At 35.1% G+C, this 18,969-nt stretch overlaps 1 protein-coding gene across 2 annotated transcripts in view; it reads left to right on the plus strand.

The window, feature by feature from the left end:
- The first annotated feature begins 455 nt into the window (after positions 1-455).
- The window catches only part of LOC150109333 (cellular tumor antigen p53-like), a 79,546-nt gene continuing 61,032 nt past the window's right edge, over positions 456-18,969 (plus strand). Inside the window, exons 1-2 of one of the 2 annotated variants that reach the window (XM_090412630.1) lie at positions 456-2,008; positions 18,564-18,625. In XM_090412630.1, the coding sequence (XP_090268756.1) occupies positions 1,961-2,008; positions 18,564-18,625 (110 nt within the window). In that variant the 5' untranslated portion in view covers positions 456-1,960. Of the gene's footprint in view, positions 2,009-2,586; positions 2,754-18,563; positions 18,626-18,969 lie in introns of those variants that run through there. The other variant, XM_090412639.1, reaches the window with a different exon arrangement.

The following is an 18,969-nucleotide window of genomic DNA, read 5'->3' on the forward strand; positions in this document are numbered from 1 at the left end:
TATCGTCATTGAAATTATATTACTGAAACAAGTCCTCTCCTTAACAACCATGCTGTCCTCAAACCAAATCTTGCAACGCAGTCTTAATCACCCTCTCCGAAATCTTCGGGCGCTGCTTTAATCAGCCATTAAAACTTCCACTCAAGTCAAATGCAATAATAAATTCCTTCGGTTACTCTTAAAACGCAGAATGACATTTCATTTAGTCAGAATGTTATTCACCATGAATTTAATAGAACGAATATATTATTAATTAAATGTGCTGTACATGAAACAACAAAATCTATAGTTGTTTTATGTATATTCGAAACATGGAAAATGTATTTACATGAACATAAAATATTAACATTTTTAAAATAAAGTACAATAGTTGTAATCTGCGAGTTTTCAACCTCCTTGCGATGAGTCTTTCGGACTCCAGGGGGCCTTAGCAATACTATTAGTGCAATAAATGACTGAATATTTAATAGTTAATAAACTTTATCTTGCTAGAATGCAGTTTTCGGCACTTGGGAAAGTGACGCTTAAATTAATCCCAGCGTGTTTCCAGTATCGCAACAATATCAACTCCAACACATTTGAACGGAGACGGCAAGTTGAAGCACGTTCCGAAAACAGCTCCTTCATGCTCGAAGAGTGTGCGAGGTCGAATGCGCCTGCGCATCTTATCAACTGGTTTTACTGCTGCTACTCTGAAAGCTGATGTAAAGGAAAATACCTCCGTACAGCGGTTGTGAACTTTCCATTTTAGTTATACCTTTTGGCTATACACACTACAGTATAAAGGGTTTAAAGATTAGAATACCATGTGACTTATATACAACTCGTAAAAACAAATATTGAGATTTACATGTGATAAAAAAAACAGAAAAAAAAAACTACCGGAACATTATAAATCAAAGATGCCAAGAAATGATATACTTGGTTTAACCCTTTATCCAAGTGTAAGCAACAAAGTCATGAAGTTATCTTCACGACTGGGCTACTTGTATATAGAGGCTAATGACTTCACATCGACCTTGCAACAATACTGGAATATTATATTGCGCAGACTAATTAAAATAGCTTGATGCTTTAAAAACCCTTCACGGCAATATAGCAGGCCACCACATTTTATAAAATAAAAATTGCGTATAATTCAGTCAATGATTCCGTAGAATTTTTTTTCTAATTTCATACAATTACTTTCTTAACGGTATGTGTGGAGGACATTAATCAGCGAATGTGTTTCCAACGGCACTGTTTTGTTGATGGGCAGTTGTGATGAAAAAAAAAAAAAAAAAAAAAACTAAAGCCGTACGGCTCTTTTGTTAATTAAAAAAATATTTTGCCTGATCTTAAAAAGTATGAGTTTCGAATATGCTTCTTACACATGTTTAGTGGACTTTGAGCAAAATTTTAACCGACAATAATCATTACAGATACGAATTAATGGCAAGGAACTAAATGTAGATATTGATGAATGAATTCTGAAGATTTTTTTTTCATCTTATCCACATAGAGTTTACACTAATTATTATTTTCATTCGATTACATGAACCACACAAGAAGCAACTAATGTGTATATAAATATGATTATGTTATATGTTCATGGAAAAAAAAATTGTGGAAGTTCGGCATTATAAAAATGTAGCAGCTATTTATTATATATGTTAATTGCATATGTGGAAAACACAGTATTACAAAATTCTTGCGTAGCATTGTATTATTTTCGAATAAACATCTGCTACGGCTATAGGTTTTGTTAATCTCACTATTCTCAGAATTGCTTTTGGTTATCTGACTCAACGAGGGGATGACTCGCGACTGGTCGGCATGCTAACAACAAGAACGGACAAGTTTTGATGGTAAAACTATATATCAGCGTCGCGTGTCTGGTATTTCAGCTAACTGCAGCCTATCGTATTTATTCCTTCTCTGAACAATTTTGTTCAATAAATTTCCTTGCTATTCCGACTTGATGGCTCCCACGGAAAATTGTCGCAAACCCGAAGGACAGGATTTGATGGTATGTTGCAATTTTTTTTTTAATATTCACACTTGTTTTTCTAATATAGTATATTAATAATTTATTATTCATAAATTTTATTCCTTGTTTTTCGTTTTATAAATGTATTATACAACGAACAGTTTTGTGTTGTTTATTTTCTAAATGTAAAAATTAAATAACGAATAAAGTTCTTAAAAAAATAATAAAAAATTTATTTAAATTTCTTGTTCTTTTGTAAGTGCAGTAGCCACCCGAAATCTAGAACATTGTTACATATGTATGCCATCCGTACCGAGAAAGCAATACAAGAGATCTGGATATGTTGATATGTTTCGGAAGATATATTTTAATACTTTTCTTATCAAACTTAAAAATTGCTATATAATATTTAATTCCATAAAATAATTGTAAATATTTTATGCAATTAAACTTGCTATTACATTCATTCTTTTCTTTTTTTTTATCTGAGAATAAAAACTTTATCTAGTAAATGACGTTGGATTCCAATTAAAAACTGTAAAACCTCCACGTCATATTATTTACTGCTTATATAGTTATTTAATAACTAAATCTTTTTCAGTGACTTCTAAATTAAAATTTATGTAGCGGTCAATAATTCTGAGGTCCCAAAATGTATTCAAAATTTTTCAACCGTATTCCCCCTCCCCCGCCTTCCCTATACATCATACAATAGTGGAGTACAGAAATAAAACCAAGATTATGACATTTTTTGCAGAACCCGGAATCAAAAGCTTCTGCTTCAGTATGTATTTAAAGCAATTTTCAGATTGAAGACAGAAACCAATTTGTATTTTGGTGTCTAATATTTACAAACTGAAATTCTAATATATTTGAAAAAAAAATTAACGTTTATTTTTCCTATTTTCTTTATAATTAAGGAAATGGAAAATTAAACGTTATTTTATTTTATTTTTTATATTCAGTTTGCCTCAGTAAGTCTCAAAAAAAATCATTTATAATGTTCAGTTTGTGATTTTGCTTCTTCGTATCCTTGAAGAAGGATACGTTTATGCTTTTGCTAAATTACCCAATTAAATTTAATAATAGCAAGGCTATAGTATTATTTATTTTGTACGGTTGTCTCTAATAATTTATTTTAATGTACGAGATCTTAATGATAGATTTGCTAATCTTCGAGAGCAGCTTACTCAACGTAATCTATTATTGAAGCTAGTCTAAAATACCTCTTCAACCTTCGCTCCTGATTGTTGTACGTAACACGTCTCAGGATTAGCCGTTACCAATGAAATATAACGGCATGCAATACAAAATTAATTTAAGAGTTATATTGAGATTATTAAGCTCCACTGTCTGCAGATTCTCATTGGTTCATGTTCCCATGGCAAATATATATATACATATATATAAATATATATATATATATATATATATATATATATATATATTAAAATAAATCTATAAAAACAGGCAAATTTATTTATATTTAGCAAGTTTTTGAGATTTTAAAATGATTTTTTAAGATATATTAAATTCTGAAAATAATCTAAAAAATTCAAAACATTTCAATACAAGTGCAACCAGTTTTGGGATATGTATCATTCTAAATATATTTCCAACCACAGTGTCACATTTTTACAACCCTCAACCCCTATCCCAAAGTGGCACATCAATGAAGGCAAGGGTAAGGTAATTTGAACAAACAGCCCGTTGTTATTAAGCGCATAGTGAGATTAACACCTAGTTGGTGGGTAGAGTGGTGGTGATAGAGATGGAGAGTTGTAGATTAGATGGCCTCCCTGGATGTGTCACGGAATAATAAAAATGCATCCAAATTTGTGACATGGTATTCGTTCTAAAATATTTTCTACCACAGTGGCACATTTTTACAAACTTTTTTCCCACACATACACACACTCAAGATACATCATTTAAGTCAACATAATATAATACAAATTAAACTAAATTTAGTAACTTTTTGCTAAATTAACTAAACCAGTACAAACTAGCTTCAATTTTCTTCCCCCCCTTCCTCCAAAACTCAGGTTTTTCATCTTGCAAAACAGGCAAACTAGCCAGAACACATAATTTACAGACGTAATACACTAACTTCATGGTCTTAGTTGCTTTGGTTGTAAATTTAAAACAACTGATACCTCCCTCCCCCCTTCAAAAAAAAAAAAAAAAAACAGGAACTGTAAATGCATTAGATTACTGATTGCCTAATTATCCAAATATAAAAATGAATAAGCACTCTTAAAAAAATAATTTTGTCAAGCACTCATAATAAGGATTATAATAATAGATGAAGAGGTGGACAGAAAATGCCTCATAGGTACATGGCCAGAAAAAAGATGAACAGTCATAATTTGGAATATGCCATATTATGTCCTTCTATCAGCCTCTTCTTTAAAAGTAGAGGAAATTAGCTCTCCTATACTGGTGTCCAAAACCTAAGAACAAACACTATTTCTACAACCACAAATTCAGATGAATCTTGGCAATTTGTATAACTAATGATTTCAAGTAGAAAGTGGGTACATGTTCAAAATTTTGAATCACACACAAAGAGGTCACTTGATAGCACTCAACAGGATAAAAGGTAAGAGGCTACACTAAGAGAATTGTGTTTGAAAGAAACTCTTTTCTTGAAGGATTAAAGTTGCAATCTTGGACGTCTTGTAGTGTCTCAAAGACATCATCTGAATGATTTCATGTGAGGAAGAATTATTGGAAAGCTTGAAGAAAGCTGCAAAATTACTGTTATGGCCAGAGAGAGAGAGTGGAATCTCACATAGCGTTATATCCAGGCTCTGGGAAGCATTTCAAACCATCTGGCTTGCATTGATGAGACCTCAATAAAGGTTCAAAACTGGTCTGAGTAGTGGCCCTTCCCCTTAATGCATAGCATTATACATGTTTGCAAGGAGATGTGCTTTGCATTATAGGAGATACTGAGGCAAGTGATGAAAACTGATACTACCTTTACCACGAGTTGCCCCAGTTCTGAAAGTACTTGAGGCACAAACTCTGTTTGCTAACACTTAGATAAAGGATAAAAACCCAATATATAAAAACAGTAAAATGTAATCGACCATGGCATCAGCATGCAAGTTGGCTATATTCAAGCACAAGTATGCAGATATCTCAACAAACTGTGGGAGGACATCTGTGACAAGTAGGCCTATATGCCTGAAGGCCTGTAGTCTGCATCCCTTTATCTATAGTTCATAGTTATCTATAGTCTATAGAGCATGTTTTCAGTGGTGTTGTATCCATAAAAATTGGACAAGACACCAGTGGGCTAATGTACTCTTTAGAGATGAGAGTTGTTTGTCTTTAGTCCGATTCCAGAGGACACTTGATCTGGCATAAAAGTGGTATTATTTACCATTGTGAGAATGTTCTTGAAAGGGATAGGTACAGCTCTGCTGGGGTCATGGTGTGGGGAAGCATTATGCTTAATGGATGCACTGAGTTACAAGTACTGGAAAAAGGGACTATGACTAGTTAACAATATTGTAACAGAGTTCTTCAGCATCATGTGTGAATGTTTCATGGTGCTGTAGGTGAAGAAATCATTTAATGGATAACAATGCTACACCATATTGTACACGAGCAGTGGAGATACTTCTGGAGACCGAGGATATTAATCGAATCAAGTGGCCAGCATTCTCCCCAGATTTTTATTTCAATCCCTATAAAACAGGTTTGCATTGGTAGATACATAGGGAAATGCACTGCTGCTCGAAATTTCCCTCCAGAAAACAAATAAGGCTTATCCTTACTCTGAAAGAGGAGTAGGCCAGGTTGCCTCAAGAACTCCTGAATCACTTGGTGCTAAACATGGTACAATGGCGTGAGAGCTGCTTCGTAGTTCGGGGTTGACATGTTCCATACTGAAATGTCTCTCCATATAATTTTATGTAAGCATTGTACATTAATTCCTCAACTATATTGTTAAGAAATTTGTAAGTTTTGTCCAAAACATATTGCAATTTAATTTTTACAAAATTTATAACACATTTTTTGTGTCTTACATGCAGGAATTGGATGTGAAGAGGTTAGCTATATCTTTAGGTGATGTTGCAACACTGTTGTTGGGTGAGCAGAAGTGGAAGCCCAGATTGACAGAAGTGCCCAAGAGTGTTTTTCAAGGAACCAGAAGGCATGACCACCATTGATGAAATTTTGCCTATTAATGGTTGTTTTGTGGGTATTGCAGACATCAGTGTAGGCTTTGAATGGCACTTTATTTTTTTATCTCAACCCACTTAAAGCATGCTGTTTGTTTTTGTGGACTGCCTTGGCACACTTGGAAGACTATGGCTTGGACAGGCAGGATTTTTGGGTAATGAAGGTCCTCATTCTAACATGGGTAATTTCAAAAATACAATCATAACAAGCATTATTTGAATCTGGAGAACAGAAATTGTAGTCTGGCCAGGAAAGGAGGAGTAAACGTTGAGATTTTCTCCCTTTGTGTGGTGTGGTATTGAGTGCCAAAGGATATGAGGTTGTGAATGGTTGAGGGGAATGTGTTCCATGAAACTCATATAAGATTGTGATCTGAGTTTCTAAGAGGTGAAGTCATGTCAGCAGTGTACCTGGAAGTAAAATAAAATTTATTTCCATTTGATAAAAGAATTGTTGGGTATTCTAGTTAGTAGATAAACAATTTGCTGACAGCAAATACTTGAGCTTTTTTTTATGTTGAGGTCAGTGGAAACTCTCTCTCTCTCTCAGATGTAGACTATCTCCACATTTCCTGATTAATCTTAGATGCAGACTATCTCCTACACAACCTAGCTGTTGTGTTCATAATAATTGTTCTCTTCCTCCTCACTTCTCTGTTATTCTACCTTGTCATGTTTTAAGCACCCAAAAAGCCACATGTATAAATTATAGAAAAAATATGTTTCATAAATAAATTAAAGATGTCCAAGAAATTATATTCTTGGTTTAATCCGTTATCTAAGTGTAAGCAAATGAAGTTTGTGCCTGAAGGGTGAAGGCATGTCAGCAGTGTACTGGAAGTAAAATAAAATTTATTTCCATTTGATAAAAGGATTTTAGGATTATAATAAATTTAGTTTAGGATTGTTGGGTATTCTAGGTAGTAGATAAACACTTTGATGACAGCAAATACTTGAGCATTTTTTCTGTTGTGGTCAGTGGAATTGGAAACTCTCTCTCTCTCTCAGATGCAGACTATCTCCTCATTTCCTGATTATCTTAGATGCAGACTATCTCCTACACAACCTAGCTGTTGTGCCATTCATAATAATTGTTCTCTTCCTCCTCACTTCTCTGTTATTCTACCTTGTCATGTTTTAAGTGCCCAAAAAAGCCACATGTATAAATTATGTGTTTCATAAATAAATTAAAGATGTCCAAGAAATTATATTCTTGGTTTAATCCTTTATTCAAGTGTAAGCAAACGAAGTTTGTGCCTGAAGTAACTTCAGGACTGGGCAACTTAGTATCCCATAATGCAAAGCACATATCCTTACAGACATGTATAATGCACTGCATTATGGGAAGAGTCACTACCCAGGCTGGGTGTGATAAGGTGTGACACCTTTTAGCTACTTGTATATGGAAATATGACTTCTGCATTACTTCAACCATGGTATCACTTCTGGGTTTGGCTGTCACTGATGAGAATTTAATAAGGGTCGAAACTGGTCTGGGTAGTGACCCTTCCCATAAATTATACATGTCTGTAAGGATATGTGCTTTGCATTATGGGATACTAAGACAAGTAGTTATGAAGTCATTAGCCTCTATATATGAGTTGCCGAGTCCTGAAGTTACTTCAGGTGCAAATTTTGTTTGCTTATACAGGTAACCTTCGTATAATGCAGATGTTAGGTTCCATAGAAATGCCGCGTTATATAAATCGCATTATGCGAGACTCAGATCACATAGAAAAAGTAGGGTTATGTTCCGAAATCGTTTTTTTAAAAAGATTATATAAGCAACGACATATCCAACAAAAATATATTTTTATTTAATTCAAGTAATTCATGTAAGTTAAGAAAACATAAACTATGAAACAAATACATAGTGTACACTTATAAAAATATAAATTGTACATAAACTCTATTGCTTATAATGTATAAAATAAAATGCTTTAGGCAAAATAAAATAAAGTGCATATTTTAATCGTCATCACTGTCTTCAAAACTAACGTTTTGTAGATGTTCTTTATTTACGAGTGGGTGGCTGGACGTCGTCATCGCTTGAAATCTCTTGGGCATCATTTTGTATAATTCTCGTTGCATACTTCGGCTGGTTTAGTTATCAAGAAGTCAGTAATAAGACCTTGCTTACCACTATGCTGCAATTTTTTATTAAATTCATAATACAGAGCTAAACAAATGTCCAATTGTCTCATGAATTTTCCGAAGTGCTCCATTGAGAGATCATTATCCATAAAATAACTTTTTTTTTGCCAAGTTCAATCCTTCTGCTAATTTCTTTAATGGATTCATCGCAATCAGAATCTTCGGCAGAACTTTTCTCATTTTGACATCATCTATTAATTGTATCAGTTCCTCATTTAAACCTATTTCCCCATTAATTAATTCACTAATGTTGTTTTCAACCATATCGCAAAAGCCCTCTAAGTAGCCATTACTATAAAAATAATTTTTTTACATAAAAAAGCATTATATATTGTATATAACTCACCAGAAAATAAAGTGCTCAGCTTGAGATTAACACACTTATGATTTTTAATGCACCTTCCTGGCAGAAAACGAAGACAATTTTCAACAATAAACACTTTATACGGTAAACAATTGACATGCATGTGTGCTCAAGGGTATATCCCCTAATATAAATTCACTACTTATAATTACATGTGCGATATGTTCAGACAGAAATTTAGCGAAGATAAATTTTGATTTTTAAGTCGCGCATTGAAAAATATATGAAAAGATAAAAGGCTACTACAGTTTGTAGACATCTTATATCGAAACCGCGTTGTATTAGTACCGCATTCAACAAGGGTCACTACATTTTTTAGACAGCGTTATATTGAAACCGTGTTGTATAAGTACCGCATTATACGAGGGTTACCTGTACTTAGATAAAGGATTAAACCAAGAATATAATTTCTTGGCATCTTTAATTTATAGCATAAACATAGAGAAAAACTTCCAACATCTATCTCTAATCCAGAGTATACATTTTGTATCCATATTATTTCTATAATATCCAAAGGTTAAATTGACTTCGATGGACACTTTGCAGCCATGTAATTATGAATGTATATACACGTCAAGGCTGGTATGGTAGTTAATCCTATTTCAAGTGTAAGCATAAGCATGAATTAACTTCACTAGTCCACATGTATATAGAAGCTGTTGGCTTCTCATCAATTGCCTTAATATTCCATAATAATGCAAAAACATTATGGGAAGGTTCACTACCCAGACTGGTTTCAACCTTTACTGAGATACTGTTAAAGTGCAAGTACCTTTCCAAAAACTCTGAATATCACTCAGTGACCCAAAAGGATTACAGTCATCCCTCGACTTATGTCCAGGTTCCGTTCCGTCCAGAGGACATAAGTCAATAAATTAAATCAAGAGTTATAGGAGTTGGGGACTTAACAGTAATAAGTATACTGTCATTTTAATTTTTAAACCTTATTATAAAATTGTACTGTGTGTTACTGCCACTATAAAACAGGAGAATAATCACCCAAATCTTCATTACCTTCCCTGTGTGAATGATCAGGCTGTGGCTCTTCTGGTGTAACCTTTGTTTTTTTTTTATGAAGATGTCCAATGTGCTTTGCTTATTCCTCTTCTTCTTTTCATCATAAATTTGTTCGTAGCAAGCAAACGCATCATGTAATTTCGTTTCTATTATTAAGTAGCATTCAACATTGGGGTCCATGTCCTCAGCCATTTTGAGAACATCGTTAACTGCAAAGAACATTTCTGCTAGACCCTTCACTGTAAATTGTTTAATCACCTCTTTTTGTTTCTCTTTTCCCTCTTCCTTTTCTCGTTTTTCCTCTTCTGCAACAGTTGTTCCTCCAATTCGACTAATTCTTCATTAGTCAACTCTTCAGGGGGAACTTTCTATGAGTTGAATTATGTCGTCATCATTCACTTCGAGATTCAGATTGTTTGCTAGTCCCACTGTGACAAACTTCCAAAATCATGCACAAATAATTTTAATGTTCTTTTCTATATGCCACTCATACATTGAGAGGTCACTTCGTCCCAAGCCACAGCAATATTTTTAATAGCATGATAAATATTGAATATTTTCAAGAATTGCATGAGAGTCTGGTCATTTCCTTCAGTGGCAGAAATGGCTTGTGAAAAAGTTCTCCGTAGATAATAAGTCTTAAAGACTGCAAGAACCCCCTGATCCATCAGTTGGATCAATGAAGTAGTGTTTGGAGGTAGAAACATGATCTTGAATTTGATGAAGATCACCACTATAAGACGTACAAGACAGATGGCCTGGAGCATTATCTAGAATTAATAAAATTTTAAATTCTACACTTTCTTTCACACAGTCACTTTTTATTTCACTCGCATAACAGTTGATTAAGGCATCCTCAAACAATTTTTGAGTCATCCACGACTTCTTATTGCTCTGATACTGAACTGGGAGTATGCTTCCTAATGTTTCTGAAGATTCGTTGATTCTCACTGTGTCACAAATAGTTTCAGTTTATATCCAGCCACATTACCTGTAACAGAATCGTAATACAGGCATTAAGAGCTTTGAAACTAGGTATAGATTTTAGCTTTTTTGCGGATGAATGTCCGATCAGGCATTTTTTTACAAAACAAGGACATCTCATCCATATTAAATATTTGCTGTGACAAATAATTTTCCTCCGTAATAAGTTTATTCAATTTTCCCAGAAACTCCTTGGCAGCCTTCTCAACACTTGCAAATTCCCATACATTTTCACATTATGCAGCGCAACACAACACGCTGCTTGAATCTCATGAACCAACCGAAAGAAGCGTTGAATTCATAGTTATAATTCTGCTTTCTCCTTCAACATGTTGAAAAGACTTAGTGTCTTAGCAGTTATAGTCGCAGTGCTAAGGGGCATGCACTTTCTTTCAGGTCCTGTACCATGATGCAAGTAGCTTTTCCATATCACCAATAGGACCTTGTTGTTGCTTCATCACTATCATCAATTTAATGGAAGCAGATCCTTTTACAGCCTCTATGACATTATCCTTATTTTTCAAAATGGTCGTTGCTGCAGAATGAGACCATTCGAAGTCATGTGTATCACATTGCCGGTTTACGAGCTTCATGTTGATTTATAAGTTGTAACATTTGTTTCAAGATCAATTGCTCGCCTCTTTTATTCTGATTCTTCACTAGGTTTTTTGATTGGATGTGTAGGGGCCATGTTGCACAAAACATCGCAAAATATTTAACGATAAATACACAAATAACCCATTTCTCAAACACAAAATCGACAGACGAACTGTTGAAGACATATGCTGACTGCCGGGGGAGGTCACTGCTGAAAGCGTTTTGCCAGTGTGTATGCTTTACCTTACACTCGCTTGTGTTTTGTTCGAAAGTGTTGCCGAAAATGTTATTTATTCCCTTATGGGATCATGGATGTATCTTTGAAAGGATGTAAGTCAAGGGATGACTGTACTAAACTCATTCACTCCAGGACAGACACCTAGTGGTGGTATCACTCACTGACAGACAGAAACCTACCACTGAGCAGAACCACTGTACTCCTAGGAAGCATGCCCAATACAAACATTATTAAAGCATCACCAGTGGGAATGATATCCAGGAAAATACAAAAGTTAAATTAATACAGAAATCATACATTAATATTATTATTAACATCTGACCTCCATGGAGTCAAAGGACTCATCGCAGAGGTCCAAATTCTGTCGTGCAAAAAAGATCATCGAACTGCTCTAAACCTATTCACAGTTTCCACATTTTCAGGCGATGCATTCCATCCATCAATCATTCTCCATGTAAATAACCTGCTTTTCACTTCTCTGTGCACACGTCCTCCTTATACAGTCTCCAGGGATGGCTTCTAATTTATTCTTGCCTCAATCTACTCTATGAAAATTCTCCTCCACATTAATCTGGTAACAAACCCTCACTAGCTAGCTTATATCTCAATCATATCCCTTCTATTCTATTCAAAAGACTGTAACTTGCATTCCCTCAATATTTCCTCATAGAGGAAGAACAGAGGTTATGGTTCCCTTATACAAGGGAACCATAACCTCTTTGCTTCTGCATGTCAATGTCCTTATTACTGCCATAATCAATTGGGATGTTCTTACAGTTTTTAGCAGTGTGACCCCCAATTGTCAAGTCTCTGTCCATCATCACTACCAGATCTTTCATCTCGTCCACCTTTTTCAATATTTCCCCATTAATTGTATACTCTGCATCCCAACCTTGTCTATCAAATTTCAAGACCTTGCATTTTGGAACATTAAACTAATGGCTCCACTTATTTGCCCGCTCACATAGTCTATTCAGATCCTCCGCAAGGCTACAACATCTGCTCTACTTCTCATAGTTCTTCCCAATTTGCATCATTGGCAAACAGCTGCACATCCCCAGTTAAGCCAGAGTCATTAACATACAAGTTAAACATTAATGGTCCCAAAACAGATCCCTGTGGCATTGCGCTAGTATCCTTCATCTTTTTGGATATCACTCCTCCATACACAACCTGCTGATACCTATCTGACAGCCAGTCAGCTATCCAACTCACTAGTCTGTTATCTAATCCCATCAGTTTTAGTTTAGCTTGTCATATAGCAGTCTATCAAAGGCCTTCGAAAAATCCAAGTATACCACTGTATGTATACCTCCTTTATCTAATGAATTTGTCATCTTGTTATAATACATAAGCAGATTGCTAAAGCATGACCTCCTCTCTAACAAATTCATGCTGACCATCAAATAATTCTGCTATTATCAACCCATTTCTGAATTCTACTCCTCACCAATTCCTCTAATGCCTTTACAGAAGATTGGCCTATAATTTGTAACCTCAGTCCTCCCCTTTGTAAAGTAGAGCAGTTTTTTTCCACTTTCCATTCCTTTTGGATTTGTAAGACATACAGCAATATATTGTCAAGTTCTTATTAACATCAAGTTTACTTAATTCCTCCTATACCTGGTGCTCATTCACCCTCAGCTCCTCTTCCACCATATCCTCTACACTCCAACTTCTCATAATGCTACCTTCAGGAGGATGAAATACACTGATAAACTGCTCATTGAATACTTCAACTATATCCTCTACATTGGTTACCAATTTGGCAGTGTCATCAACTAACACCATCCTTCCATGGTTATTTTTTTCTTTCTACTTGCCACATATCAAAAGAACTCACTAAGAAATTTCTTAGCTTGATTGGCTAATTTCATTTCATATTGCACCTTTGCTGACTTTACCAACCTAGTCATCCTCTTGGCTTGCATTTTGTACTTCATGCAATTGGATATTACAAACATTCATGTTGTGTTGCCTTCAGATTTCGCACTTAGTCTTTTCATTCATCCATTTTACTCCTATTTTATTTGGCTTTTTCATCTTTGGAATACAGTAATACATTGCTGCTGTTAAATAGCTCTTGATCAGTGCCCAAGCAGCATCTTTTCCTTTCCACTCAACTCCTCTTTCTAGTATATATTTTCCATATACAAGTAGGAAAAAAAAAAGGCAAAGCACATTATTATTCAATACTCTGAATGAAACAGAGTTGCAAAAAATTTTTCTGCTTTGTTACAATGCATATTATACTTGACAAGAAATTATATTCTTGTTTTAATGCTATACATAAGCATGCATGTGAAGTAACTTTATGACTTTCCACAACTATCTTTTATCCAGATTATTCAATAATATGCTCCTTTTTTCTACTTGTATGTGGAGAATATACAACTTCTGCATTGATTTTTGGCATTAGTGAGACATGGCTAACAGAAGATGATATAGAATGTGAAGGGTATAGTGTGTTCAAGGAGGGTAGAGAGAAAAGAATGGGGGTGGGGGTGGAAGGAGTGTTATTGAAGATAGCCAATGAACTACAAATTCACTGGCTGCAATCACTGCAACCAAAGAGAGTAGAAGTTCAACTTCAGGCCATTGAAAATAGCACATTTGAGGCTATCTGGTTTGAGATTGAGTCTGGCAAAACAAAATATACAGTTGGATGCTGCTATAGACCAGAGAATGGAAAAGATGATGGATAGAGTATGCATCAGCAAATAGACTCAATGAGTGGAGGACAGGTAATTATTATGGGAGATTTTAACTATGGTAACATTGATTAGAAGGAGGAGAGGATACATGGAAGGAAGAAAATTAATTTTATGCAGTTACTAAGGGATAATTATCTGAGACAGTATGTAATGGAATATACCAGGGGTTCGAGAGTGCTCAATCTAGTAATTGCATCTGAGATTTTGTCTATAATGAATATGACCACTTTGCCACCAATTGGTGAGAGTGATCATATGGTCTTGCCCCAGGAGGTGGCTAAATATTAAGCATTTTCAGGTCAGAACAGCATATATGTGGAATTATAGGTGCATGGGAAGTGATAATGGAGTGTTCAAAGGAGATAATGGCAGACTCTCCTGATCTAGAGTCAGAAGAGAGTAAATCAAGTGGGAGTTAAATGGATGAATACCATCAAGCTGGAGCTGCAAAAAAGAAACAATCTCTGATGAAACCAGAGACTTGGGAGTGTTATTGGATAGGGAGTTAAAGTTTAGGGGACACAGAGCAAAAGTAGCTAAAGCAGCTCATCAGACCACTTGGTTATTGAAGAATACTTTGACGAGCAGAGATAAGCAGGTTATTATTCCTCTTTATCTAGCCTTGATAAGACCCATCTTCGCTACTAAGCACAAATCTGGGTGCCAGGGTTTCTTGGTGATGAGAAGGAGGAGGTGGAGAAGATCCAGAGGCAAGTGACCAAGATGGTAGCAGGTCTATGAAATGAACCTTACGAGAACAGGTTGAAGATTTGTGGTTTACAGAAACTGGTTGATAGGGTGATATGATTGAAACATACAAATTGCTGAGGGATTTTGCATGATTAATTCAGAGGAAATTTTTCAGAATAATTCTGGTAATTGGAAGAACTAGGGATCATCCATGGAAACTGAGTAAGAATATAGTTAGCAAGGGTGTTGGAACTAGGTTTATTACTTAGAGAGTGAATGGGTGAAATAGGTTGCCATAACTGTGAATGAGTTCCAAGCAAAGTATGATAGGTACTGCACAAATGTTGGATAGTTCTTGACATGATGTTTAGGACCTCCCTCGATGAGTCTAAGAACTCCTTGGAGTAGCCTGTAATAATAATAATAATTTCACCATTGGTATATTCTTTAGTTTAGCTCTCACTGATGAGCATTCAATATAGGTTGAACCACTCTAGGTAGTGACCCTTCTCAAGGCAACTGATGTAAAGTTAACAGCCTCTATGTACAAGTAGATTTGTTGTGAGGTTACTTCATGCTGGAGGTGCTCAGGATATTACATAATCTTGATGCAAAATATAGCTATAGGATATTCATCTATGCATAAAAAAGTGGGAAAAAGACAAAATAGTTCCATTTAATCGGCCTACTTACTACTAACAGAGACTCAAAGACAGTATTAGGAAATTATACATTGGCCATTATTTATGGAGTATTGTAATAAATTTAGTTTTAATCCTTTATCCAAGTGTGTGCAAACAAAGTTTGTGGCTGAAAGTATCTTCAGGACTGGGGTAAAGTGGTACAACACCGGGTGACTCCTTGCAACAGTGGAGCAAGCTACCAACACTCCTATCTCAGTATCTCCCATAATGCAAAACACATCTCCTTGCGGATATGTATAATGCTATGCATTAAGGGGAGGGCCACTACCCAGACTAGTTTCAACCTTTATTGAGGTCTCTTCAGTGGGAGCCAGGCCAAAGTGGAGATACCAAGGCAGAAGCATTAGCAAGGTCATCTCCTCCTATAGGAGCTGCCCAACGGTGTGCCACCTTTTTATTAAATTACTCTGGATTTAGAGAAAGATGTTAAAAGTTTTGGAAAAGCCTCAATTCAGCAGTGAGTGGATAGACATCTTATAATTTATGAAGGAGTTGCTTTAGTAATATACTCATGTTCTATAACAAAGTGATAGATAAAAGAAATGGCTTTGATAGACTTGGCCAATGTGTGTGGTGACAAGACACCACACACAAAACAGGTGTTGCATTTCAGATGTAGCAAACTGTATGGTTAGGCACTTGAGGCTGAAAAGATTATAAACTATATATTACATTGATTAGACAATGAATTTGGAATTAATGGTGGATAGGGAGTTCAAAGTTTAGGAAACATATTGCATAAGAGAACAAAAGAGCACAAATGATATTTGGATGTTGAAAATCACACTGACACTTTGGGATAAGGAAGTTATTTCCCCCAAGATATGACATGACATGACATCACATGGTTTTGGCATGATCCTACATCAGAATTACATAGGAATTTCCTTACTGAGTATTTGAGGAAAGATATTTATGCAAGCATACTTGAGAAGAGGCTTGTCCCTACTTACTGCACACCTTAAACTTATTCACACCCTTTGACACTTGCCATGTAAAAAATGTATTTCTTACTTCCTTATTAACCATATTCTTACATAAGTTATATGGATGAACTCTTGTTTTTTCTCACTCTCTAAACAGTAGTCTCTTGAAATCTTCCTGAAGGGGCTGTATACCATCAGCCATATAATTTTCCTCAACTTTGCATCATCGACAAACAACTAAATATTCCCTGCCGGTTAATGAAGAAATATCATTAATAACAGCATAATTCCAAGAACAGAAACCTGTGCACTGGAAGGTGTACAATTTGCAAAAAAAAGTGGTAGTCTTTAAAACCAATATTTTTTAAAATTATAAACCATTTTTTAAAGTTTTTCAAACTAAAAAAAAAAAAATTAAGAAATACAAAAATATATTCCTCCAAATCTCTGTCCATACCCTTTGATTGGAGAGACCTGGATTTGAATCCTGTCTAGGATATTAAGAATTTTGTAAAGCTTTTTCAACTGAAGTTAGCCAGTTTCATATGGAGGTTATAGGTTTTTTTTTTTTTTTGCTGTGTAGGATGCACTACTATTCAGAGGCTTTGTGCAGTTGACAGGTATAGTGGACTCTGTGCCAATAGACATTATTATTATTATTATAAAAACCTCCATGGAGTCAAAGACTCATCGTGGGAGGTCCACTGTTATACACACAGTTTATCATATTGTGCCTTAAATATATTCACTGTCTCTGCACACACCACACTCTCGGACAAAGCATTCCAATCACTCACCACTCTTCATGCAAAAAACCTGCTCCTCACTTATCCACCCTGTTATACATTAATTAGGTTTCATAAAGTCAAAAGGTAATTGTTTGTGACAGGCTGTCTGGTCTGACACATTAAAGGAAGAATGGTGAGGTGATTAAAGATATTGTCACAACAAAAATTAAGTTCCTCCATAGTGCAATGGGAAGAACAATGGTGTGTTGTGCCCTTCGACTGAAAAAAAAAATCCTGATTTCGATTGTTATCACGAGAGGAATTTTTATTTGTGTTTTTTGCAGTTGAAGGTGAGTTAGCTGATCTCATATGGAGGTAGCAGGGTTTTTTCTCCTGGAAACTCGGGTTGTTTATTCTGCATGTACACAAATCGGTCTTGCATGTGTTTGTCTGTAAACACATACAATTTACAGACAAACAAACAAATACTAGTGGTGGCAGTGGCAGTTCAGTATGGTTGGTAATCGTGGTGGAGACAGAGAACTGTAGAAATAGGTGCCTTCCCTTGATGAGTCCTTGGACTACTTGGAGGCGGCACATAATAATAATAATAATTAATAAATAAACAGAGGCTAAAGAAGATACTGTAAGCTAATTCAGCAGTCCCAAACTAGTCATTTAGTATGTAAGATGCATAAGAGGATATAACCACAATCTAAACTTCATTCCTGAATAAAGTGAGTCAGTAGCCTGGCCTATTAAGATCTTGACTAGGCAGTTTTGTTTTTTCTAAAACTAAGCCTGATTACAAATGTAATGAGTGTGAGGAATATGAAGTATCATGCAACTTTTAATTTAATTTTCTGTCTTTTTAATTTTTTTTGTTTTAAAATTATAATAAAAAAAAGATAAGTTAGCTGGTCTAATATGAAGGTGGCAGGGTTTTTCATTCTGCAAAACAGGAAAACTGGCCAGAAGAACACACGCATAGTTTATAGACATAGTAGACAGGATTAATCACACTGTCATAAGCTGTAATCAGATTTCAAAGAAAACAAATTACTTAGCTGTGATAGGCCATTTAGGCTAACATGCAAAAGGAAGAATGGGATGGGATATGATTAAAAAAAAAAAGTTTAAGTACCTACTGATAATATACATGAGATAGTTCTCAGTATATCATATTCCATAGAATTTTATACCTTTTTTTTATATATACATCTTTTTTTCTTGAGCCAAATTGAACTATTTTAACTGTATAAAATTCTTCTTTTGTTTTTAGGTCCTGCCATTACATCCCAAAGGGCAAATGATGAATTCATATTCTAGTTCTGTCTTAGCTGGGTATGGAACTTATAAATTCTGAATATGTGTATCACATAATCTGTATAAAAATATATAAATTTTTGATTTTTATTGTGTTTTTTAAATGATTTCATAATTCTAATTTACCATTTCCCACATAGACCTCTGGATTGTAAATGACTTTTCACTTGGTGAAACATTACCAGCTTGCTTATTAGAGGCATGAAGTGGCTCTGGCCAAGTTTCATCTCCTCAGCAGGGCCTCCAGTTACTGTCCCCATTTCTTCTCATATGCAATACAGGTGATGACCTTGCTGGGCATGCTCAACACACTGTTATTAATAAATTAGAGAGCCAGCACTTTCTTCATTTGAGGGTACATC

Source organism: Typopeltis vanoorti, chromosome 2 (assembly GCF_054136105.1).
Source record: "Typopeltis vanoorti isolate ZY-2024b chromosome 2, IOZ_Tvanoo_1.0, whole genome shotgun sequence".
Classification (NCBI taxonomy): Eukaryota; Metazoa; Arthropoda; class Arachnida; order Uropygi; family Thelyphonidae; genus Typopeltis; species Typopeltis vanoorti.